Source organism: Scyliorhinus canicula, chromosome 4 (assembly GCF_902713615.1).
Source record: "Scyliorhinus canicula chromosome 4, sScyCan1.1, whole genome shotgun sequence".
In the NCBI taxonomy this organism is placed as follows: domain Eukaryota; kingdom Metazoa; phylum Chordata; class Chondrichthyes; order Carcharhiniformes; family Scyliorhinidae; genus Scyliorhinus; species Scyliorhinus canicula.
Window position 1 is genome coordinate 149,419,106 of NC_052149.1, and position 26,385 is coordinate 149,445,490.

Sequence of the window (26,385 nt, forward strand, 5' to 3'; positions counted from 1 at the left end):
CATGGCTGCAGCCGTTGACGGCATTGCTTGGGCGTTGGTTGACATGAGCCAGTCACACAGGAACATGGCAAAGCCCCAGAGGGAGGTGGTCCAGTCCTTGTGCTCCACGGCTATGATCATTGATAGCCTGGTCGAGACGAGAGCGCGTCTCCAGGACTGGTAGCGGTACGTGGAGGGGGAGCCCTGGAACTCGCACCAGCCACACCCCTGACCCAAGGAGTAGCCCGGAGGCCATCGGGCACCCCAAGGGAGGAAGAGGTGATGGGGCCCGTGTCGATGACCCCCGCAGTAGAGGCGTTGGAACACCACAGAGCCTCCGACTCTCCCTTCCTGTCCCTGGCGCATCTGATGGGCAGCGGGCAGAACAGAGTGGCATCACGCCACTTGAGCCGCCCGAGAGACTGCCAAGCCAGTTCAGGCCCCATGGCTGCAGAGGTTGGCCACCAAAGGGAACCAAAGTCACAGGGTGGGAATCGCAGTAGACCGGCTCTACCCCAATGTACCACCTGAGGATCCACCTAGATGTAGTGTTAGGGCGCCTAAGGCCAGAACGTTCGGCACCAGTGAAGTTGGCTACCTTCCCAGTTCCCCCCCACCCAGAAACAGATGCCTACTAATGTGTTAAAAATAATATTGCCAATTGCACAGAGTTGCTGCTGTTGAGCTGGTGCATAATACCTTACCAGTTATTTTATTTTATTCTATTTTTTATTTTTTTGTATATTTGAGTGTGCTCTTCTCTTCTATATATATATCTTATTCTGTGTACATAACGGTAAATATACTTTGTTCAAAAACCCAATAAAAACATTTGTAAAAATAAAACGGTGGCACGGGAGCATCATACAGAATAGTGTTAGGGGCTAGGGCACAAACCTGTAGAAACATGCTCACCTGTTCAATATAAACACCTGTTCACAATATTTCAACCTGCCTCGGTGCTCTGTCAGAAGCGTTTGTTGAGGTTTGGATGCCTGCAGAGGGATGCTTGGGGCCAGAGGGGGCAGGGGGCTGGTGGATGTGCGGCCGTTGGAGGCGGGCACAGGTCAGGACCCCCAGGTCAGCCACCAGCCCCCTCAGTACCTGGCCCCACTCATATCCCTCTCCACCCCAATGCCTCACCCCCACCCCAGCCCTGCACTCTGTCCTCACCACCGCTCCAGTCTCTGGCCTCTGGATAGGTACCATCAGCCATGACCATAGCCGATAACCCCTGTTGCCTCGGAGCCAACTCCTCACTTGGGGGTGCGCCTCAAAGGTGTTATGAGCCGTCAAGTTTGCCAGGATGAAGGCGTCATACACACTGCCTGGAGGTCTGTACCCAGACACCCCTGTCTCAGGGGTCACCCCGATGCCATGGTCACTATCCACTAGTCGCCCCCCGCTACCCCTCTCAGCCCTGGCAGATCCCCGATCCCCACCCCCATGCCAGCAGCAGGATCGACATCCCATGGTTATGCCTCTGGGAACATGACCTTCCTCTGCTCTCTCCCTCAGCAGCCATTGCACTTTTTCCCATGCCACTTTTACCGGTGCACCTTGCCATCGGTAATTCGTCCTGGCAGAGGCGGAGCATCGTGGGAGCCCTGGAGAATACCGGGAGAGGCCCATTAATGATATGCCAACAGCTGTTACTGTACCTTCAGCATAGAATGCCATTGAGGCACCGGAGCATGGCATTCCACCGGGCATCCGGTGCTGGCCTCGATTTTTGGATGACGCGCGATTCTCCATCCAATTGTGTTTCCCGATTCTGGCAGTGGCTGACGGAGAATCCCACCCTCTATCTCTAGAGCAGTGAAGGGTCATAATTGGGTTAGGGTTAGGTCATAATTGAAATTGCACATTAAATGTTCTTTTGGGCATGGGATTTAGATTAAAGAAAGATTTTATTTTGGCTTTGAAGATATGTCTATTAAATAGATTACCGACGAGGCTGGAGATAAAAGAAAGAAAACCACAGCATGTCTGAAGAGCAGGCAGAGAGATCTCCAGTTAGTAAAGAGGATTCAGGGCCATGAGAGCTACAGAACCTGATGTGAGCTTTGTATATGTTGGCTAGAGGACCAATGGTTTTCTTTCATTCAAAAATGGGCTGATGGTCCAAATAGCCTCCTTCTGCACTGTTAATTCTATGAAAATATAACAGTATTAAATTAGAAAACCTTACTGCCTGATCTGAAAATTAATTAGTAAAGCTGCGTCACAACAATTTGTCATTGGAGTCCATTTAAGCCTCTGCATAGTTTATAATATATTTTCTGAGTGCCCCTTTGCACAACGCAGTATAAAAGGTTATTTTGAAATCATCTACATTTGCTGCCAAGGCCATACAGGCACAGTTCTAGCTTTTCTCCATTATGGTTTACAGAATCTCACCCTGACCCTGTGAAAAATGAAACCAGCATAAACTTTGACTGCAGCTGAACACGTTCCCAGTTCTGAAGAGACTGGGACAACCCTCTGGATTTTACAAGGAAATAAAACATCAGGAGACACGGTGTACAGAAACTCATGGGAAGTTTTCCCATTTCAACTTCAACACAGATAGAACAAAGTGTGCAAAGCTGGAATGGGCGAGGGGGGAAAGGGGAATGGGGTGTCATGTGAGAGTACCTTCAAGAAATGGATGTTTATCAAATAGCTGTAGTTGATGTACCTTTAAGAAATGGGTGTTTATCAAATAGCTGCAGTGATGCCAGTATGTGGGTGGAGCTGGGCTGTCTGTCTTTCACTTTTGTTTTTGAGCAGGCAGCTACAGTGTGTTTTAGTTTTGGTTTTAGAGCTGGATAGCTGCACGCAAAGCAAGCAGCTATATAATGATCTCTCTCTACAAGCTGCAGACTGTCTTCAGCTCATTTGATGATTTCAAAGTAATACCTGTTTCTGTAGAGAATTTAAATCTGCTGTCTTTCTGTAAAAAGGATTTAACACATGGATGTTGTTAGGAAAGTTAGAATATTGTATCTGTGGGAGTTATTGGTGTTGATAGGTGTTAAGATGTTTACTGCGGGCAGCATGGTGGCGCAGTGGGTTAGCCCTGTTGCCTCATGGCGCCGAGGTCCCAGGTTCGATCCCGGCTCTGGGTCACTGTCCATGCGGAGTTTGCACATTCTCCCCGTGCTTGCCTGGGTTTCGCTCCCACAACCCAAAAAAAAGATGTGCAGGGTAGGTGGATTGGCCATGCTAAATTGCCCCTTAATTGGAAAAAAATGAATTGGGCACTCTAAAAAATTTTTTAAAGATGTTTACTGTGGGTTTATAAAGTGTTTACTGGATTCATAAATAAACATGCTTTTATCTTGAAAGTACTTTAAATCTCTGTTGCATCACACTGCAAAGTGGACCCTTGTGCTCCCCATAACCATCATCTATTAAAAGTCGTGGGTCAGGTGAACTCCATGATACACTTTGGGGTCCTCTAAACCCAGGCCCGTAACAGGTGATAGTGGGAGTGAGGCCATGGCGGGAATTTACAGTGTTTGAAACTGTAGTGTTTATACATTTAGATGTTCAATTCACGGTCTTTCCATACAGGTTGGGCGGAATTCCCCGATACCCCGGGGGGTCGGAGAATTGCCCGGGGCCGGCGTCAATCTCGATCCCACCGTGGCCCGAATTCTCCACCACCCAGGAATCGGCGGGGGCGGGAATCGCGCCGCGCCTGTCGGCGGGCCCCCCGCGGCGATTCTCCGGCCCACGATGGGCCGAAGTCCCGCCGCTGACAGGCCGTTCCCGCCAGCGGGAATCAAAGCACGTCTGGTGCTGGCGGGAGTGGCAGCGCGGGCGGGCGCCGAGGTCCTGGGGGGTACGCGGGGGCGATCTGGCCCCGGGAGGTGCCCCCACGGTGACCTGGCCCGCGATCGGGGCGCACCGATCGGCGGGCGGGTCTGTGCCGTGGGGGCACTCTTTTTCTTCCGCCCCGCCATGGCCTTCACCATGGCGGCGGCGGAAGACAACCCCCTCTGCTGCGCATGCGCTGGCATGACATCAGCAGCCGCTGATGCACCGGCGCATGCGCGTACCTCCGTCACCCGGCAAAGGCCTTTCAGCCCCGCCTGGCGGGGCACCAAAGGCTGTTCGCGCCGGCCGGCGGAGCGGCAACCACTCCGGCATGGGCCTAGCCCCTAAAAGTGCGGAGAATTCCGCACCTTTGGGGAGGCCCGACGCCGGAGTGGTTCACGCCATTCCATGCCGCCGGGACCCCCGGCTCCACCGGGTAGGGGAGAATCCCAGCCGTTGTTTGTGATTTCTCTGTAACTCCTTTTCAAAACGATTCTCCGTTTCAAATTTCAAATTGAATTTGGTTACACTCTGAACACTTCTCATGTTTTTTTTATTTTTATTTTTTTAAAATTTAGATTACCCAATTATTTTTTCCAATTAAGGGGCAATTTAGTGTGTCCAATCCACCTACTCTGCACAGTTTTGGGTTGTGGGGGCGAATCCCACACAGAGACGGGGAGAATGTGCAAACTCCACACAGACAGTGACCCAGAGCCGGGATCGAACCTGGGACCTCAGCGCCGTGAGGCAGCTGTGCTAACCACTAGGCCACTACACTTCTCATGTTTAAACATTATATTATGAACCAAGTCTGTCCAATTACCTAATACTAAAAGTACCTAGGGCAGCACGGTGGTGCAGTGGTTGGCACTGCTGTCTTACGGTGCCGAGACCCCAAGTTCGATCCCGGCCCCGGGAAACTGTCCGTGTGGAGTTTGCACATTCTCCTCTTGTCTGCATGGGTTTCACCCCCACAACCCAAAAAGATGTTCAGGGTAGGTGGATTGGCCACGCTAAATTGCCCCTTAATTGGAAAAAAAATTGGATACTCTAAAAAATGTATTTTAAAAAATACTGAAAGTACCATCTTGTACCCAGTATTATGTAATTGTGTGTGTAATTAAGAAATTAGTGGCTTTTTGACTGAACAGAGTGATGTCTGCACAGACCAGCGTTCATGGGCTGAAAGCCAATTTGCGTTGGCAGGAGACGTGGGTAGCATGGTGGTTAGCGCTACTGCCTCACAGCGGCAGGGGCCCGGGTTCAATTCCAGCCTTGCTTGACTGTATGGATTTTGCATGTTCTTCCCATGGCTGCGTAGGTCTCCTCCGGGTGCCCCTGTTTCCTCCCACTATCTAAAGATGTGCAGGTTAGGTGGATTGGCCATGCTAAAATTGCACCTGAGTATCCAGAGATATGCAGGTTAGTTGGGGTTATGAAGGTAGAGCAGGGGAGTGGGCCTAGGTAGGCTGCTCTTTCAGAGGGGTGGTGCAGACTCGATGGGCCAAATGTGGATTCTATGGTGTAGTACACAAATGTGTACTAACCATGTTAAATGCTAATGAGGCAATGCACACCATCACAGGAAGTGATGAAATGCCACACAATCTTGCTCTCTCTTGGCAAGACAAAGCCACAGTATGTTTATTAATAAAGTTAAGTTTTCCTTACCTCAGTAGACTCTAAAGACTCAGTATTACACAATAAAACCAAGAATACTTAATGCCCTGCTGGCAAGTCAAAAAAAAGGAGAGAAGGAAAATAAAATGACAGCAAAACAATGTCAAAAATTCATCCATACGTAGAAAAGAACACCTACTATCCAAACAGTACTAGACTATGTGTTTTGGGATTCACAGTGATGTAACCCAGCAGTAAAACCTTTCAATTACCAGATAAGCATGCAACAAGAATTGCCTGCTAAGTTGTCCTGCAGCGCACACAAACAGAAATAACACTCCCATACTTTGAACTAAGATTGATTCTGCCAATTAGATTTCATGAAGAGACGGCATAGCCAAACAAGTAAATGGGGCTTTTTCCTCCCCTCCCTCGCTCGTTTATCTTTGCACCATGGCAGCACAGATCTGATAATGGGCTTCCTCTGACAAACCACTGAGAGACTACCCCGAACAATTTACTTGTCAGTTTTCGGCCGTGTTCCAGAACTTCGTCAGCAATGGCACGAGTGGAAAATGTGCAGACTGGGAAAGGGATTTTTAAAGAAGCCGACAAGGCGCTTTGCATTTCAAAGCCCTGATACACTTAGAGATGTAATTATCCTCCGCTTCCTACTACTGTTAGTGCAATTTAAACAATGACTTGGGAGCACGCAGACTACATTAGAGTGTCGAAAAATTCTTGGCTGATAAGGGGCAAGATTGCAGACTGGGTCAGACAGGCGACTGGCCAGACCTCAATTCCTGGTCATCCTGCTTGCGTCCTTGTTCCGATTCCCTCCATTATGGAAAAACAGGATGGGAACATGGATATATGACAGGGAATCCCCAGTTTGACCAACTGACAAAGTAAATCAATGGCCATGTCCCACTCCAAGAATGGTTGCTGAGATACGCAAGGAATCTTGGCAGTCGTCTTTCTTCACTGGGCCTGAGGCAGCAGAAGTGTAGCTAATAAAAACAGTGGCAGATTGAACCCTGGAGTTTTACAATTGGAATACAACAGGAGCAGAGGGACAGGAAATGCTCTCCAGACAGCTGTATCCAAAAGAAAGCTTATGTGTTGGCTGAAGCACAAGTGGATCAAAAGCATTTGGAAAGTTGTAAGATTGTCTTTAAAACCAAGTCACTATGACCATGATGAGATGGCAATGGGACACTGGAATCATTTCCATGTTATGTCTGAATGGTGTCCCTTTGCGTTACATCGGTTTGCATGTACTTGAGTCCATTTGGGAATGGGCTCCCTCAGGGATGAAATTCAGTTGTAGCACGAACACAAAATAGGCAGTGGTGGCGCAGCCACTCATTGTATATCTCATCTGACACAATGACGAACAAAATGGTGCAGGGTGCACTATGGACGACTGATCTAATACCTACTGTGTCCCCTGCTCTTGCTGAATTTCATGCCAACCTCAATGAGGCTGAATCAGACAGAGCAAGGAGACCTCAGGCTCCCAGCTGTCAGCCTTGGTCGAATTTCCACCTTGGAGTTAGAAGTTTCTGGATTCGAGCCCTACCCCAGAGTCTTGAACCTATATTCTAGACGGAAACTCAAAAGAATGGTCCCATCTGTTTTCTCAAGTGAATGCAAAAGATCAGGGGAATTACTCCAAGGCACTTAAACTTTCAACCAACATTACTGAAACAAACTATTTGGTCATCGACCTTTGTGGGAGTTTTCTGGATGAAAATGTCCCATGTTGCCAACATTACAACAGTAACTGCACTTCAAAAAGTATTCCTTTGGCTGTTAAGCACTTTGAGATGTTTCAATGGCGTGAATCTTTTCTTTCTTTCCCCTTCCGAGTATGTGCTGAATTACTGATTGTAGCAGGTGTGCGATTAGGGGGCAGCTGGCCTCAAATGCTTTGGCTCAGGGAGCGGAACGTGAGCTAGGACACCATCCCTGACTCATTTACCCTCCCAACTCCCAGCCTTGAACCACCCACCATCCAGCTCCCAGTCCTGACTACCAACTATCCAACTCCAAGCCCTGACCACCCACCATCCAACTCCCAGTGTTGAACCACCAATCATCCAACTCCCAGCGTTGAGCCATCAACCATCCAACACTGACCACCCACCATCCAACAACCAGCCTTGACCACCAACCATCCAACTCCCAGCCCTGACTACCAACCATCCAACTCCAAGCCCTGATTACCAACCATCCAACTCCCAGCCCTGACCACCCACCATCCAACTCTCAGCTCTGAACCACCCACCATCCAACTCCCAGCGTTGAACAACCAACCATCAAACTCCCAGCCCTGACCACCAACCATCCAGCTCCCAGCCCTGACTACCAACCATCCACCTCCCAGCCTGACCACCCACCATCCAACTCCCAGCCCTGACCACCAACCATCCAACTCCCAGCATTGACCACCAACCATCAAACTCCCAGCACTGACCACCCACCATCCAACTCCCAGCCTTGACCACCAACCATCCAACTCCCAGCCCTGACCACCAACCATCCAACTCCCAGCCTTGAACCACCCACCATCCAGCTCCCAGTCCTGACCACCCACCATCCAACTCCCAGCCTTGACCACCAACCAACCAACTCCCAGCCTTGACCACCAACCATCCAGCGCCCAGCCCTGACTACCAACCATCCAACTTCCAACCCTGACCACCCACCATCCAGCTCCCAGTCCTGACCACCCACCATCCAACTCCCAGCCCTGACCACCTACCATCCAACTCCCAGCCCTGACTACCAACCATCCAACTCCCAGCCCTGACTACCAACCATCCAACTCCCAGCCCTGACTACCAACCATCCAACTCCCAGCCCTGACTACCAACCATCCAACTTCCAGCCCTGACTACCAACCATCCAGCTCCCAGTCCTGACCACCAACCATCCAACTCCCAGCCCTGACCACCCACCATCCAACTCCCAGCCTTGACTACCAACCATCCAACTTCCAGCCCTGACTACCAACCATCCAACTCCCAGCCCTGACCACCAACTATCCAACTCCATGCTTTGACCACCAACCATCCAACTCCAAGCCCTGACCACCCACCATCCAACTCCCAGTGTTGAACCACCAATCATCCAAGTCCCAGGGTTGAGCCATCAACCATCCAACACCCAGCACTGACCACCCACCATCCAACTCCCAGACTTGACCACCAACCATCCAACTCCCAGCCCTGACTACCAACCATCCAACTCCCAGCCCTGACTACCAACCATCCACCTCCCAGCCCTGACCACCAACCATCCAGCTCCCAGCCCTGACCACCAACCATCCATCTCCCAGCCTTGACCACCAACCATCCAACTCCCAGCCTTGACCACCCACCATCCAACTCCCAGCCCTGACCACCCACCATCCACCTCCCAGCCCTGACCACCCACCATCCAGCTCCCAGCCTTGACTACCAACCGTCCAACTTCCAGCCCTGACCACCAACCATCCAGCTCCCAGCCCTGACTACCAACCATCCAGCTCCCAGCCCTGACACCCAACCATCCAGCTCCCAGCCCTGACTACCAACCATCCAACTACCAGCCCTGACCACCCAACCATCCAGCTCCCAGCCCTGACCACCCACCATCCAGCTCCCAGCCCTGACCACCCACCATCCAACTCCCAGCCCTGACCACCCAACCATCCAGCTCCCAGCCCTGACTACCAACTATCCAACTTCCAGCCCTGACCACCCACCATCCAGCTCCCAGTCCTGACCACCCACCATCCAACTCCCAGCCCTGACCACCTACCATCCACCTCCCAGCCCTGACTACCAACCATCCAACTTCTAGCCCTGACCACCCACCATCCAACTCCCAGCCCTGACTACCAACCATCCAACTCCCAGCCCTGAACCCCAACCATCCACCTCCCAGCCCTGACTACCAACCATCCAACTTCTAGCCCTGAGTACCAACCATCCAACTCCCAGCCCTGACCACCCACCATCCAACTCTCAGCTCTGAACCACCCACCATCCAACTCCCAGCGTTGAACAACCAACTATCAAACTCCCAGCCCTGACCACCAACCATCCAGCTCCCAGCCCTGACTACCAACCATCCACCTCCCAGCCTGACCACCCACCATCCAACTCCCAGCCCTGACCACCAACCATCCAACTCCCAGCATTGACCACCAACCATCACACTCCCAGCACTGACCACCCACCATCCAACTCCCAGCCTTGACCACCAACCATCCAACTCCCAGCCCTGACCACCAACCATCCAACTCCCAGCCTTGAACCACCCACCATCCAGCTCCCAGTCCTGACCACCCACCATCCAACTCCCAGCCTTGACCACCAACCAACCAACTCCCAGCCTTGACCACCAACCATCCAGCGCCCAGCCCTGACTACCAACCATCCAACTTCCAACCCTGACCACCCACCATCCAGCTCCCAGTCCTGACCACCCACCATCCAACTCCCAGCCCTGACCACCTACCATCCAACTCCCAGCCCTGACTACCAACCATCCAACTCCCAGCCCTGACTACCAACCATCCAACTCCCAGCCCTGACTACCAACCATCCAACTCCCAGCCCTGACTACCAACCATCCAACTTCCAGCCCTGACTACCAACCATCCAGCTCCCAGTCCTGACCACCAACCATCCAACTCCCAGCCTTGACCACCCACCATCCAACTCCCAGCCTTGACTACCAACCATCCAACTTCCAGCCCTGACTACCAACCATCCAACTCCCAGCCCTGACCACCAACTATCCAACTCCATGCTTTGACCACCAACCATCCAACTCCAAGCCCTGACCACCCACCATCCAACTCCCAGTATTGAACCACCAATCATCCAAGTCCCAGGGTTGAGCCATCAACCATCCAACACCCAGCACTGACCACCCACCATCCAACTCCCAGCCTTGACCACCAACCATCCAACTCCCAGCCCTGACTACCAACCATCCAACTCCCAGCCCTGACTACCAACCATCCACCTCCCAGCCCTGACCACCAACCATCCAGCTCCCAGCCCTGACCACCAACCATCCATCTCCCAGCCTTGACCACCAACCATCCAACTCCCAGCCTTGACCACCCACCATCCAACTCCCAGCCCTGACCACCCACCATCCACCTCCCAGCCCTAACCACCCACCATCCAGCTCCCAGCCCTGACTACCAACCGTCCAACTTCCAGCCCTGACCACCAACCATCCAGCTCCCAGCCCTGACTACCAACCATCCAGCTCCCAGCCCTGACACCCAACCATCCAGCTCCCAGCCCTGACTACCAACCATCCAACTCCCAGCCCTGACCACCCAACCATCCAGCTCCCAGCCCTGACCACCCACCATCCAGCTCCCAGCCCTGACCACCCACCATCCAACCCCCAGCCCTGACCACCCAACCATCCAGCTCCCAGCCCTGACTACCAACTATCCAACTTCCAGCCCTGACCACCCACCATCCAGCTCCCAGTCCTGACCACCCACCATCCAACTCCCAGCCCTGACCACCTACCATCCACCTCCCAGCCCTGACTACCAACCATCCAACTTCTAGCCCTGACCACCCACCATCCAACTCCCAGCCCTGACTACCAACCATCCAACTCCCAGCCCTGAAACCCAACCATCCACCTCCCAGCCCTGACTACCAACCATCCAACTTCTAGCCCTGAGTACCAACCATCCAACTTCCAGCCCTGACCACCAAGCATCCACCTCCCAGCCCTGACCACCCACCATCAAACTCCCAGCCCTGACTACCAACGATCCGACTTCCAGCCCTGACTGCCAACCATCCAATTCCCAGCCTTGACCACCAACCATCCAGCTCCCAACCCTGAACCACCCACCATCCACCTCCCAGCCCTGAACCACCCACCATCCAGCTCCCAGCCCTGACTACCAACCATCCAACTCCCAGCCCTGACCCCCAACCATCTAACTCCCAGCCTTGAACCACCCACCATCCAGCTCCCAGTCCTGACCACTAACCATCCAACTCCCAGCCCTGACCACCAACCATCCAACTCCTAGCCTTGACCACCAACCATCCACATCCCAGCCCTGAACCACCCACCATCCACCTCCCAGCCCTGAACCACCCACCATCCAACTCCCAGCCCTGACCACCTACCATCCACCTCCCAGCCCTGAACCACCTAGCCTTCAATTCCATAGCCTGAACCACTCATTCTGGGCCAGTGAAAGTTGCATGAGTGTCAGGTAAGGACAGGGCCTGTCCTCGCGCTGCCCATCCTGCAATCAAATATGAAAACAGGGGAACCTCTCCCCATAAAAATATATGCAGCTAGAAGCAGTTGTTTCCAGCAAAGGGGAAGGCAGAATTTTAAGAATGTTGCCAGTAACCACAGAGCAGGATAGGTGCTTCTCTGGTCCACCTGAAGCCTTGGAGACATACCTTTCCCTGTCCCTCAGACCTCACCCCCAGATGAAAAAGGGTGACTCCAGATGGGAACACAATACTCCTTTGGAATAATAACCTTGTGCAAAGGTTCACTTGTTTCTGATGGGGAGGAAGTAATGTAAGTCAAGCATCTTGAAGGGAAGTGGAAGCAGACTCAAAAGCTAAGACACAGGCCGCACAGTGCTCCTGCAGTATGTGCCATGCTGTTAATTGAAGTTTGTTATGCTACAGCAAGTGCCATGCAATATCAAGGATCAAGACTGTATTTCCAAAATTAAACCTTGACTTCCAAAAGCACAAGTTGAGCGTTGTGGTTTTCACCAGGGCTGATTTCTCAACAATTAACAGTCCCAGTGAATTCGCCCACTCTCCAGCTCACCCATCTGCACTCCAATGCGTAGCAGTCCCCACATTAGCAAAAGCTCCAGCATGCCTGACGGCTTTACAGCTCATTCTTGGTGATGAAACCACAGTTAAGTGGGGCTGGAGGCTGCAGGCTACCTGCTGATGTGTAACTGCTGCTATTTCGTACAAATGCACTTGAAGCTGAACCCACGCTTCTCTTCAAACAGTGTCAGATGAAATGTCATGCAGCACGAATGGCCGGTCATGAAGGGGCCTCACATCACTCACGGTACCATGACGCCACATTAACATGACACACATGCCTGCCAGCTCCCTTAGTGAGACTATTTTTCTCCTCCTGCGTCTCAGCTCCCTTAGGTCATGTCAGGTGTGTAGGAGGCAAATTTAACATTTCTCACATTCTTCCAAAATGCCACCTCCAGCCCCCTTCTTTCCGTTGGTACAGACAATGTCTGACATGCTTCTCTGCAATAATTTTAACTTTTGCATTCAAATGGTGTTTACTGGTTGATTTTAAGACTTCACAGTTAACAAGCCGCTGAATCTGAAAGAGCTACAGCAAAGATCTCCAACTCCAAGCAAGCCAGAAAATCGTTTTTGAAAAGATGCTCCGACAGTAAGTTTGCACCCACTGCACCCGCACATTGTCATTTCACAAAGGATCTCTTACCTTCTTGTCACAAGTCCTCCTCTGGGTCTACATATATTCACTCCATATTCGCCGCAGTTCTCACACTTTCTCCCTTCCATATCCATGTCAGTTCATAGATTTTACATAGAATTTACAATGCAGAAGGAGGCCATTTGGCCCATCGAGTCAGCACCGGCTCCTAGAAAGAGCACCCTACCCAAGGTTAACACCTCCATCCTATCCCCATAACCCAGTAACCCCACCCAACACTAAGGGAAACTTTTGGACACTAAGGGCAATTTATCATGGCCAATCCACCTAACCTGCACATCTTTGGACTGTGGGAGGAAACCGGAGCACCCGGAGGAAACCCACGCACACACGGGGAGGATGTGCAGACTCCACACAGACAGTGACCCAAGCCGGAATCGAACCTGGGACCCTGGAGCTGTGAAGCGATTGTGCAATCCACAATGCTACCGTGCTGCCCCCAGTTCATACAGACACGTTCTCCTTCCCATACGTACCCCTAGTTCACAGAGACACTTCCACCCTCTCTGAGTTCTCATTAGTAGCTTGTTCTCTGCCTTACATTGCCTTGGTTAACTGAAATCCTCCACCCCCATCCTACTCTTTGCAGTTCGCAGAGGCACTCCCCACCTTCTTACAAATTGCTCTCCATCCACGATGGTTGATTCTGATGTCAGTTGACTCTTCAGTTTTCGCCTGCCGTTGCTGCTGTATTTTGGGAGCTGATTCTGTGTGTTATTCTATGGGCAGGATTCCCAAGCTGGGGAAAACAAAACCAATGTGTCATCCGGAATTCCCAACAATAGCGCTGGCACATTAGGAGCTCAAAGCAGGACCAACAGGGAAAGAAGTTCCTGGCGCAGAGGCAAACATCCAGATCTTTGAGCTTCTACAGAGCTGATTTTCCACCCCAAGTCCAGTCCCCAGCAACCAGGAATAATTGCAGGTTTGGTGGAAAGAGTTGGCTCGTCCGATCGTGACAGGAAGGTTACTTGAGGAATCACAATGAAGGACTCTTGTTGCTCTTAACCCACAAGCAGTGCTTTAAAAAGCACTTCCATGTTGCATTTGCTTGCTCCCCCCCCCCCCCCCCCCCCCACACTTTCATTGGCAGATTTTGTGAGCCATGGAAACCATGGCTGCCTATGTAAAATTCAATTGAGGTAGAGCCACATTTACATATCATAATACTTGGGTGCCTAAAACCCACTGTGGCTAAATTAGAAGTTCAGAGTGCTTTGGAGTCAAGTTTTACATATTTGCTGATTTAATCCCTCACCTTGACCAATGCTGGTTCAAACTTTTCTTTGTTTCGCATAGCCTGTTTGATGCAGTCACTTTAAGATTGCTACCTGTGCATGTTGAAATAAATATTCCATGTTGTACAACCAGTTTGCTCTCCTGCAAGTACTTTCTGTTGCTGTGCAGCTTAGACCAAATATTGCCTCTTGCCTACTTGTTAAAAATGCCTCCCAAGAACACAGATATTAGAGGACAGACTATCCACTTCTGATGCTTGTGGCGCACTGCTATATCGAAAGCTGAGCACTTAAGAACAAAACAGCTCATGGTCATGACATGAAGGCACGTGCTTCTGGTGGAGCGGCAATTTAGTCGGATTGCCACTCCCTTGTAAAGTCACTTGCCTTGAAATGCAGTAACCCTAGCTCGCCTAACCATCCCCAGTGCATCTTTAGACGTCCTTTCCAGATACACTGTTCCGGAGCTCCTATGTTGCAGCCCAAAATTTCCTGCATTTGTTTAAGTCTTCGTCTCTATCGCTCCTTCAAATGTCATGCTGCCTAATCTCCTCTTCTCCAGCACATCCTTCTCTTCCCCATAACAGAAAGTTGGATACTTTGGAGTATGATTTACTCCCTCCATCAATCCAACACCAAAAGGATGATCTCCCACCTTGTGCAGTATATAGTCTCATTTTCAATATTGAATGGAGAGCAGCAGGTCTGGGCATCTTCTGGTGCCAGCGTACCGCTCTGAGATTACAAATGCATCAAGCAGTAAATCCATAGAAAGACCATCAAATCTACACTCGGAACCAACCTGAATAGTGAACTGGAGCCTCCAGTTCCAAAAACATTGGTCGTTGCTGAGCGATCGACCTGGACTAATAATGCTCCGTGCCCTCGAGATGCCTTAGTTTGATATGCTCAAACATTATGTGCAGAACATGCCAATTTTTGCATCATTTCTATCCTGGAAGAAGGGTCATTATTTATGCTGACAATAATCTTGCACTCTCCACTCTTCGCCATTCATAATAATTCTTTGTCAAAGCCTTATAAAATAAGCTCATATTACCTGTTCTCATAAATCCAACATTCAAGAAAAATTGCTCCCTTGACATTGGATTTGTCAATGGTACAAATTTCAAGGCGATGTCTACTTTACAGACACAGGCCTCAACTTTAGCTCAAGATGTGACTTGGGTGAAAATGTTTGTCCTCAAATCCCCTCTAAATCACCTGCCCCTAACCTTGGGCGGGATTCTCTGCGGAACTCGGGCCACTCCGGCGCCGAGGAGTGGTGTGAACCACTCTGGCGTCGGGCCGCTCCGAAGGTGCGGAATCCTCTGCACCTTCAGGGGCTAGGCCAGCGCCGGAGTGTTTGGCGCAGCGCCAACTGGCGCAGAAGGGCCTCCGCCGGCCATCACGCGTTGGCGCGTGCGCAGGGGCTAGGCCAGGGGCGGGGTGTTTGCCGCAACGCCAGCCGGCGCAGAAGGGCTTGGCGTCACGCCAACTGCGCCGAAGGGCCTCCGCCGGCCAGCACGAGTTGGCGCATGTGCGGGAGCGCCAGCGCGTGCTGGCGTCATCCCAGCGCATGCGCAGGGGGGGGTTCTTCTCCGCACCGCGCATGGCGGAGGTTGACAGCGGCCGGTGCGGAGGGAAAGAGTGCCCCCACGGCGCATGCCCGCCCGCGGATCGGTGGGTCCCGATCACGGGCCAGGCCACAGTGTGGGCACCCCGGAGCCAGAACCCCCCGCGCCCCACCCAAGGACTCTGCAGGCCGCCCGTGGAGCCAGATCCCGCCGGTAAGGACCTGTTGTGAATTATGCGGGCGGGACCGGGCTAAAATGGGCAGCCACTTGGCCCATCGTGGGCCAGAGAATTGCTGGGAAGGCCGCTGTCAACAGCCCCCAACCGGCGCGGCGCGATTCCCGCCCCCGTCAAAACCCAGGCACCGGAGAATTTGGCAGCTGGCGGGGGCGGGATTCATGCAGTCCCCTGACGATTCTCCAGCCCGGTGGTGGTGGTAGTGGTGGTGGTGGTGGGGGGGGGGGGTGGGGGGGGGGGGGGGGTCGGAGAATCCCACCCCTTAAATCTATGCCCCCTGGTTGTTGACCCCTCTGGTAAGGGAAAAGTTCCTTCCTATCTATGTTCCTCTTAATTTTGTGCACCTCAGAGGTCCTCCCTCAGCCTTCTCTGCTCCAAGGAAAAAAACTTCAGCCTAATCGGCCCCTCTTCATTGCTGAAATGCTCCTGCTCAGGTAACATCCTGGCAATACTCCTCTGCATCTTCTCTGATGCAATCACATCGTTCTTATTGTAAGGTGACCAGAATTGCTCTCAGTACACTAGCTGTGGCCGAACAAGTGTTTTATACAGTTCCATCATAACGTCTGTTCTCTTATCATCTATGCCTTGACTATTAAAAGCAAGTATTCCACATGTCTTCTTTATTTAAAAAATATTTTTATTCTCCTCCTTTTTCACATTTTCTCGCAAATGTACACCCAACAATAAACAACAATCAGTAACGAATGCAATGTCAACCCCCATATCAATAACAAAGGTCCCATGCTTCCATCAAACCCCCAAATATTAGTTTGCATATTAACATAAACAAATGACAAAAAGGAATCAGGAATCACCCATAGTCCCCATTAACATATACAGTCCCTCTCCCCCAACCCTCCCAGCCATCCCCCTAATGTTCGATGTAACCCAATTCTCGAAAGTGCATAATGAATAACGCCCAAGAATTTTAGAACCCCTGCATCCTTCCCCTCAGTTCAAATTTGACCTTCTCAAGAGTCAAGAATTCAAGCAGGTCGCCCTGCCATGCCAGGGCACAGGGTGGCGAGGTTGATCTCAACCCTAACAGGATCCATCTTCGGGCGCTCAACGAGGCAAGGCGACAACATTTGCCTCTGCACCCGTTTCCAACCCTGGCTGGCCTGACACACCAAATATGGCCTCCCGAGGGTCCGGGTCCAGTTTCACGTGCACCACTTTAGAGATTACCCTAAAAGCCTCCTTCCTGTAATCCTCCAGCTTTGGACAGGACCAAAATATATGAATGTGGTTTTTGGGCCCACCCCTCCCCCGCAACCTTCACACACATCTTCTACCCCCTCAAAGATTCGGCTCATCCTCGCCCTTGTAAGGTGCGTTCTGTACACCACCTTCAACTGTATCAGCCCCAACCTCGTACACGAGGTGAAGGCGTTCACCCTCCGGACCGCCTCACACCAGAACCCCTCCTCCATACCCGACATGTCTTCTTATCCCCCTCATCTACCTGTCCTGCTGCCCTCAGAGATGTATGGACATGCACCCTAACATCCCTCTGTTCCTCTGTACGTCCTGGGGTCCCACCGTTCATTGTGCATTCCCTTGCCTTTTTAGTCCTCCCAAAATACATGACTTCATACTTTGCCATGCACTGCTCTGCCCATCTGACCAGCCCTCAGGGAATTACAGCAGGGGAAGGGGAAAGCAGTCCAAGAACACGAAAAGTCCAAGGTGGAGGTCGCAGGAGTACACCTACCATTTCCACTGCAAGTCACTGCTGCAATTTGGAATTAAGATTGTAGCAATAATTACATATTAATGAGGCCTCATCTGTCTGATGTGGGTGGCCTGTATGCTGATGAAAACCGGAGAGATAAAATGGTGGCAATGCCAAATGCATTTGTACAGTGTAAGAACCAGCCACCCCTTCCCCACCTTCCTCCCCCACTGGTGGTCAGTGCGGATAAATAGGAAAGCTACTTCTGTCACCTTTGTTAAATTCATAAACTGATTTTCCGAAGCACCAACATGGCCAAAACAGTTTTAAAAATGTGACAACCACTTGGTTACAAGACTCAGAAACATCTCAACAAACCCCTCTGTCTTGATCATTATATCGTGAATAAATTCTGTTGGCTAAGCCTGCTTTTCAAAGTCATTGTCCTGACTTTATGTCAAAACCTGCTCAGTGAATAATTGGGAAACACCTCCACAAATTACTCCCTGAGGTAACGCATGAGTTCGATCCTTAATGCAGCCTCCTGTGTAAACAAATTGCAATAGAAGCTCCGGCTGCACAATCAAATGGTTTGTGGGCAACCTTTTAATAAATAAATAAGTCAGGCCCTGAATTTCTGAAAGTATAATAACTGCTCCCATCCCCTGCACCATGAAAACATTGAGAAAGGAAGTAGATGTCAAAATGCAGACCAAATGCTGCCCCATCAACAAACCCTTAACTATTCCAGGTTTCCAAGCAATCACTAAACTCACATTTTAGGTGATTAATCAAATGAAGGCCCAGAGGCCTGGTTAGAGTAAATTATCCAGTGAAAGGGTAATGATATCCAGGGATTCAATGCCCAAGAGATGAGATTTCTAGGGCGGCCAATCAATTGAATTTATCCTGACACAATGATAAAGATGTGGTTCAGCAATCTTTAATTTTTAACAGATCCAGATGGTAATATATGATTGGATTCTCCGATCCTTCAGAGGTTTCGTTTTTTTTAAGCTTTAGTTTGAAACAAAAAGGCAGAATAAGGCTCGGAAAATGAGCAAAATGATGCCTGATTTCAGATTAGAAGCAGATTGCTCGCGACAACTGTACAGCTTTGCCTTCAAACACTGTGCTGACCTCAGGATGAAAGATGGAGTCTCAACTTGAGGTTATTGTGGCCTCCTTTTGGGAGATGTTTTCTCAATCTATCAAGTTTGTAAAATTCCTTTGAAGTCCCTTACTGAAGCACTTTCAAGAAAATGTACACACGGTAGTAACAAATGACAGTGGAGGGGGTGGGGGAGGGAAGAATTGTGGGGGATCAATAACATCACTATTTATGGAACAAAGCTAATCTTAATTTCATAAGGGTGTCATGCAGAGGCACATGAAAGAGGTGCTAGATTGCCTTGTTCCTTTGAGGACGCGAGCCCTTCATATTCCACTGATGTGTCATAGACATATTACCTGCAATTGATGCCATCAGACCTTCTGTTGGACAAATATAACTACCAAACATCTGGATTATTATTATACTTTTCAAGATGAGGGATAATATTTCTTCCTGTTTGCACACCCAGCATATATTCCACTTGGGAAAATTTCCCATAAAATTGCTTCATCTAATCTTGACCCAATAGCGCACAGAAGGGAAATGGTGTATGAGATGTTCAATGTTTCTAAGTGAATTTCACTAGTTGGAAGATACACCCCAGAAATCAACAACAAGCATTGCCAGGTAAGTTCCCTTTAACTTTCTCTAACACATTGACCTTTGAACTGAGGGTAGCATCCCTGCTGCATAAGCTCCATTTCCGAAACCACCTGGCCTCTTGGCTTTTCTGAACGCAACTGCTAGTTGTGGGCTCATACCGAATGGGGGCTGAGAATCAGCAGCTTTGTTTTACTTCAAAGATAGGTGTTGTAGATTCGGTAACCAAAGAAGGTGCTCCCAGAGATAGCTGTAACAGGGCAACTGCTTCAAAACTAAATGAGAGAGACAGACTGAGGCAATCACTGAGAATATTGACGGAATAGAAGGCCTAGGGCTGAATTTTTGGAAAATTTCCCGACTTCACAAACGCAACCCGGGAGAAAGTGCCCCGGGTGATTGGACTTTTATTTCAGGGTGGTTGAGAGGAGGTGTTATCTGGAGTCAGGTCCACCACCACTGCAAAGAATTCAGAGGGGCAGCCAGGTGCCGAGGTAGGGACTGGTTAAAAGGCCTGGCTTGGTTCTCCAGACATCTTTCCAGTTTTATAATGAAATCAATAAAACCAAAAATAGCCAATATCCCTCCCATCCCTCATCCCCTCCACACACACACTCCCCATGCCCCATCCATGTCAAATTGCAGCACCTCATGCTCCCCACTCAATTCCTCATGGCCCCCTCATACCACCATGCAAACCTATGCCACTCTACAAAACTTCTATGACCCTTCGTACTCTCCATGCCACCTCATGCCCCTCACCCAAACTCTATGGTTCTTTATAGTTTTTATACCAACTCATGCTAACCCATACCCTCACGACCCTTTTCCCTTACATTCTCCATGCCAATCCACCCAGTATGCACTATGAGCATGATTTATGGTGTGATTAAAAAAAAAAGGTTCTAAGTGTATAATGCAAAGGTCACTATGTTTTAAAACTCTCATTCATAAAAATCTATTCAACATTTTGAAAGTCCTTCAAGTGTTTAATCCCTTATGAAAACAAACATTTGTATTCATCACCTTACATCAATGATAGACAATCTCTTTATAAGCACTTGGAGCTGTCAATTAAACTGTGAACTTACATTTTGATAATGATAGGTTGTTGAAGTAGTCAAACAGCACTAATCCTATAATGATAACCCTCAAGCTTATGTTAACATCCAGCTAATGAAATTTCAAGAAGACTCACCACAGGTTATTATAGGACCTCCCACTTTTGGTTTTATTTCCTTTGCAATGGAAGAACTTGGATCTCTTTGGTATCTTACCACAACCAAGTTAACATGAACCAGCTTTCCGCTCTAAAAAAGCAAGCTACCCATCAATGACAACAAGGTTTGTAAAGATTTTAATTGTCCATGGTTTCTTTTCAATTGCATAGCACCATTAATGCCAGTAAACATCCCACAGCACTTCACAGGAATGTAATTTTTTTAAATGGCACCAGTAAGCCAGAAGAGGAAATATTAGGAGGGGCAATGATGAACTTGGTTAAACAGGTTTTTGCCTTTTTCTAGAAATACTGAACTTGCACATGGCATTTACCATGTTCCTACACATTTAGCAATGTTCCAAAAAATCTTTCCCTTTGTCTGTCAAACTGCTGTAAAAAACAAAATGTGCTCACATTAACGGAATCAGTTTAGTTACCCCAGCCTCTGAACTATCAAAGATCATAAACGTTCCTGACTGATCACCTGACCTGACTTCAAAACCAAGTAAAACAAGGCCATCAAAGGGAATGAGAAACTGGTGCACATTTTTAAAAAGACTTGGCCATTCTACAATAATATTAACACGAGAGAATTTATAACAATGGAATTTGTATGAAGTTGATCGAGCAAATAATTTAACACCTCCATGATAATTAAACATCACAGCGTCTCAAAGGTAGTTATGGAAAGAAGGAACCAAACACCAGTCCTGGTGGCACCTACTGCCTGGTCAACCAGGTTTGACTCTGCCAACATGGAAAGCCATTGACAGCAAACCAGCCAATAAAAATTCACTCCAATATAACAGTTGCAATTTACATTTGTGTGTAAATCAGTAAAACAAAATCCAAATTGATCAAAGAGCCCCTCAATTCTGCCCCTTAAACAGGGACAATTTCCGTATCGGGTGGATGCAGATATTCAATCGACAAATACCTGAGCCAAAGTATTGTCACTTGCCAAATAATAATTCTAAAATTGACACTCATAATTACTGCAGCCTTGAGTTAAAAATACTTAAAATGGTAAAGATTAAAGGGAGAAAATAAGAAGAGTTGGTGTAGCCTCGACAAATACCATCACTCACTGAAACACATCTTCATTGTTCCCAAAACACACACTCCCAAGTGTACAACAGGGCATTGTTTGAGAGAATGATAGATTTAATGTATTGATGCGCCTTTATACCTCAGCATGCCAAAATCTTGACACAAAGTCCTGTTAAGTAAATCCATGTTACTATCCTGAACTTTGCTGAAACATTCTGATTGACACATTAGCTCAGCTATTTCTTGATTGGCCAATGAGTCAAACTATTTGGATAAGTATTATGTGGGGCGGAACAAAGGTGGCAGGCTGTAACCAACTCTCACAAATAAGGCAGTGATTGATCTGTGGAGCCAAAAACATTGAATATATTGTCTTCTTCCAGCGCACAGGCAATTCTGTAAATTAAATCAACTCAAAAAGACAATTTGCTTTAAAAGTTGGATGAAAAGCATATATAAAATTATCTTTTGGTTACTCACAGTCGGGAGAGTTTTGGGGTACCCTGGAAGAGCAGCTCAGGAAGGACCTGAAGTTTATTCCTGTTTAGTCGCCTGGTAAGAAAATGTAGAACAAAAGTAATCAAACACATGTGTGATGTATGTCGACCTTATGCAGAACCAGTGCAATCCCTGGTCACTTCATATTCTAAACACTCAACTTCCCAATCTCCGCCAATAATGTGAATACCCAACTGATTTGTACCCATCCAGGACTACAGTGCATCCCGTATTATCATTAAGTCACAGTTCAACCAGTGGTGCGTACAGTATACCACAGCAAAACGCACCCGTTTTAATGCATTAGAATCAATCTAAACAGACTTACCTTACATTGTATAACATCCTGAACTGAACAAGATGAAGTGTGCTGTACACTGTAGTGTGTCCTTTATTATGTGCAGTACAAACCATTACGGACCATGAAGTGTACATACCTTATCCTTAGTGGCCAGTTATTCACGATGAGGCACAGGGTGTTCAGGATTGTTGGTTCAAGGACAATCTTTAACATCCATTTAACTAATGAGTAGACAGACAACAGGTCAAATTTTAATTCGGAGAGTTTTTAAGGTGGGTAGAAATGTCCCATGGAGAGGTCATGAGGCCCAGTCATCTTATCTGGGCTTCATACGAATAGCCAGCAGTGACATCAGTGCTGGTGAGAAATTAATTTGAGACCTGAACATCATCAGAGAGCCATGAGCCTGGTTCCCTAATGTGTAAGCGCTGGTGAGAGTGGGGTAGTTGTTCCCACAGATATTGTTGCTAAGAGGGTCTAGGAAGATTGGGGAGGCTCACAGATTCCTTGCGGTGCCCAAGGAAGATCTGCTTCTCTTCCTAGCCCACCGGCTGTTGATACGGAATTTTGCACCCAAGAACCTCCACCGCCGTTAGCTTGGAAAAGCCCTGCCCAGGTTGCCAGCCTATAAGATATTACTGTGCAAAGCCTGAAACCACAACCTCCGACTGTAGTGAGACTATTGCCCGCCGAGCCTCAGTACCATATGTTGAACTCCCACAAGGTCACAGTGTATCATAAAATACACTGAGCATACATGTTCACACTGAGGCTGGATTGACATCAGTAGGGATACAATCAGTACCACAGGCTACCAACAGGAAGGTGCGATTGAGTCTGACAGCGTGAGGTAACTGGATCACCAGAGACAGAAACTGAACCACACAGCACTTTTGACTCTATCTCTACTATGTTTTTCGTGCAGCTCCCACAATTTGTCAGGTTGAGTAAAGACCTAAAAACCCAACGCAATCATGCCAGTGTTATTTAACTGGCAAAAAATATTCAACAAGTTGACACAAAAGCTAACAGATGCGATAATCATTCTTTACTACCATGAAAAGGTGTGCAGACAGGGAGACTCCTGTCAATGTATCACTGCAGACTGAGCTTCCAAAGTTGCTCCCGGAGACAAAATCTAAGAATCGTGGGAATGCCTGAAGGCAGCGAGGGAGCGGATGCTGGCTCGTAAGTAGCCAAGTACTGGAGAAGCTGATGGGGGAAGGTGCCCGGTCGACCAGCCCCTGGTGGTCGACCGGGCGCTCAGGGTGCTGATGAGGAAGCCGCAGGCAAACGAGCCGCCGAGGGCGATGGTGGTGCGACTCCACCGATTCCTGGATAAGAAGATATTGAGGTGGGTGAGGCAGACAACGAAGTGTACTTGGGAAGGCAACGAGCTTCGGGTGTAGCAGGACCTTTTTCTAGAAAGCCGGGTTCAATTAGGTGAAGGCTGCCCTCTTCAAAAAGGGGGTGAAGTTTGGGATGCTGTACCCGGCCCGCCTCTGGGTGACTTTTGATAGCTGAGAACATTTTTTCGGGATACCAGAGGAGGCAATGGAGTTTTTAAGAGACAATGGACTGGCAGGAGAAAGAAGACATTGAACTGGGGCTGCTGACAAAGGTGTGGTTGTTATGGCACAGCAAGAACAGGAGTGGTGACGGTGGGCATCCAAGGGTGGGACTGGAGCGTCGTGTGACATGGGCTGCACGGCTGGCACAAGAAAGGATATGGTTGATCGGCAAGGGAGGGGGGGCAGGGTGGCCCCCAACAAGGTTGGTCACATGGAATGTGAGAGGGCTGAATGCGCAAGTCAAACGGTCGTTTGTGTTTGCGCTCTTGAGGAGCCTGAAGGCGGTCATGGCCTTTTTGCAAGAAACACACTTAAAGATCAGAGACCAGACAAGGCTGAGGAAAGGATGGGTAGGGCAACTCTTTTGTTTGGGATTAGACATGAAGATATGAAGGTAGTGGTGCTGGTAAATAAATGGGTGGCATTTGAGCTGGGGAACATTGTTGCAGATTCAGGAGGGAGGTTCGTGATGGTGAATGGGGAGCTGGAGGGGATGCTGGTGGTTTTGGTAAACGTTAGTGCCCCAGATTGGGACGATGTGGAGTTTATGAGGCAGGTGCTAGGGAAGATCCAGAACCTGGTTATGGTGGGTGGAATTTAACACGGTCATTGAACCAGGGACTGGACCTGTCGAGCCCGAGATCGGGGAGGATGTCGATGGTGGTGAAAGAGCTGAAGGGGTTCATGGAGCGCATGGGAAGGTGGCTCCATGGAGGTTTGGGAGGCCAAGGGGAGAAGGAGTTCTCATACTTCTCCCACGTGCACAAAGTGTACAGTCGGATTGATTTTTTTCATGGTGGGCAAGACGCTGCACGCGGGGTTGTCGACTCGGGGTACTCAGCAATCATTTCAGACCACACACCTCACTGGGTGGACTTGCAAGTGGACCTGGGGGAAGGCCTCAGCACCCGTTGTGCAGACTGGACATAGGGTTGTTAGCGGTTGAGGAGGTGTGTGAGCGGGTGAGGGCCGCCATTCGGGGGGTATGTGGAACTGAAAGATACGGGTGAGGTCTCGACTGCCACACTATGGGATGCCCTCAAGGCAGTGGTTAGGGGGGAGTTCATATCAATCCGGGCGCATCCAGAAATGGTGAAGCGAGCAGAGGTGGCAAGATTGGTGGACGAGATTCTGCGGGTGGACAGGAGGTATTCGGAGGCCCCAAGGCAGGATTGTTGAAGGAGAAGCAGAACTCCACAAACTCCACATGGAGTTCAGGTTGGTGACAATGGGGAAGGCCATTGGGGAAGGACAATTACGGATGGCCAGAGGGGAAGTGAATGAGTACGGCGAGAAGGCTAGTCGGATGCTGGCCCACCAACTCAGGAAGCAGGAGACAGCGAGGGAGATTGGAAGGGTGATGGACGGGAGGGGAAGAGTGGTACTCGACCCTGTGGGGGTGAATGGGGTATTCGAGGAGTTTTACAGGAGGCTTTATGAATCGGTGCTCCAGGGTTGGGGGGGGTTGGGGGGGGGGGGGGGGGGGGAGAGTTCCTGGATAGGTTGGAGTTCCCCAAGATGGAGGTGGACCTGGTGTAAGGCCTGGGGCCCGCATTTGACTGGTAGAGATGATGGAGGGCATGGGAGCAATGCAGGCAGGGAAGGCTACATTATCGCAGGCATGTATATGCCTAACTAAAGAAGGATAAAGATCCTGAGCAGTGTTAGTCCTATTGCCTGACATCACTATTAAATGTGGACACTAAGTTGCAGGCCTTGCAAATTGAAGACTATGTGCCGGAGTTGTTAGGGGAAGATGAGATGGGGTTTGTAAAGGAGAGGCAACTGTTGGTGAATGTAAGGAGATTACTAAACGTGATAATGATGCCCCTGGAGGGATAGGACATAGTGGTAGCAGTGAAAATGGACGCAGAGAAGGTTTATGATCAGGTGGAATGGGAGTACTTGTGGGAAGTGTTAGGACGGCTCCGGTTCGGGCAGGGGTTTGTGGACTGGGTCTGGTTGTTGTATAGGGCACCGGTAGCGAGCATATGGATGAATCAGTTCAGCTCAGGGTACTTCGGCCTACACCGTGGGACAAAGCACGGGGTTCCCACTCTCCCCGTTGCTTTTTGCCTTGGCGATAGAGTCACTGGCAATGGCGCTTAGAGCATTAAGGAGTTGGGGAGGGGTTGTGCGTGGGGGGGGGGGGGGGGGGGGCGGTTGACCACAGGTTTTGTTGTACATAGACGACTTGCTACTGTATATCTCGGACCCACTGGGAGGTATCGGGGGAATTATGAGTATTCTGGAGGAATTTGGCTGGTTTTCTGGATATAAACTAAACATGGGGAAGAGTAAGGTGTTCCTGATCAAGGCCAAAGGACAGGGGGCAGGCAAGGAAGCTGGGAGAGCTGGCGTTCAAGGTGGTGGGGGTAAGCTTCAG

The 26,385-nt window shown here is 49.5% G+C and overlaps 1 protein-coding gene across 1 annotated transcript in view; it reads right to left on the minus strand.

Annotated features, from left to right (window-relative positions):
* LOC119965073 (slit homolog 3 protein-like) overlaps nucleotides 1-26,385 on the minus strand; it is a 758,703-nt gene that overhangs the window by 603,325 nt on the left and 128,993 nt on the right. The window contains exon 4 of the mRNA XM_038795337.1: nucleotides 22,110-22,181. Coding sequence (XP_038651265.1) covers nucleotides 22,110-22,181 — 72 coding nt within the window. The remainder of the gene's footprint in view (nucleotides 1-22,109; nucleotides 22,182-26,385) is intronic.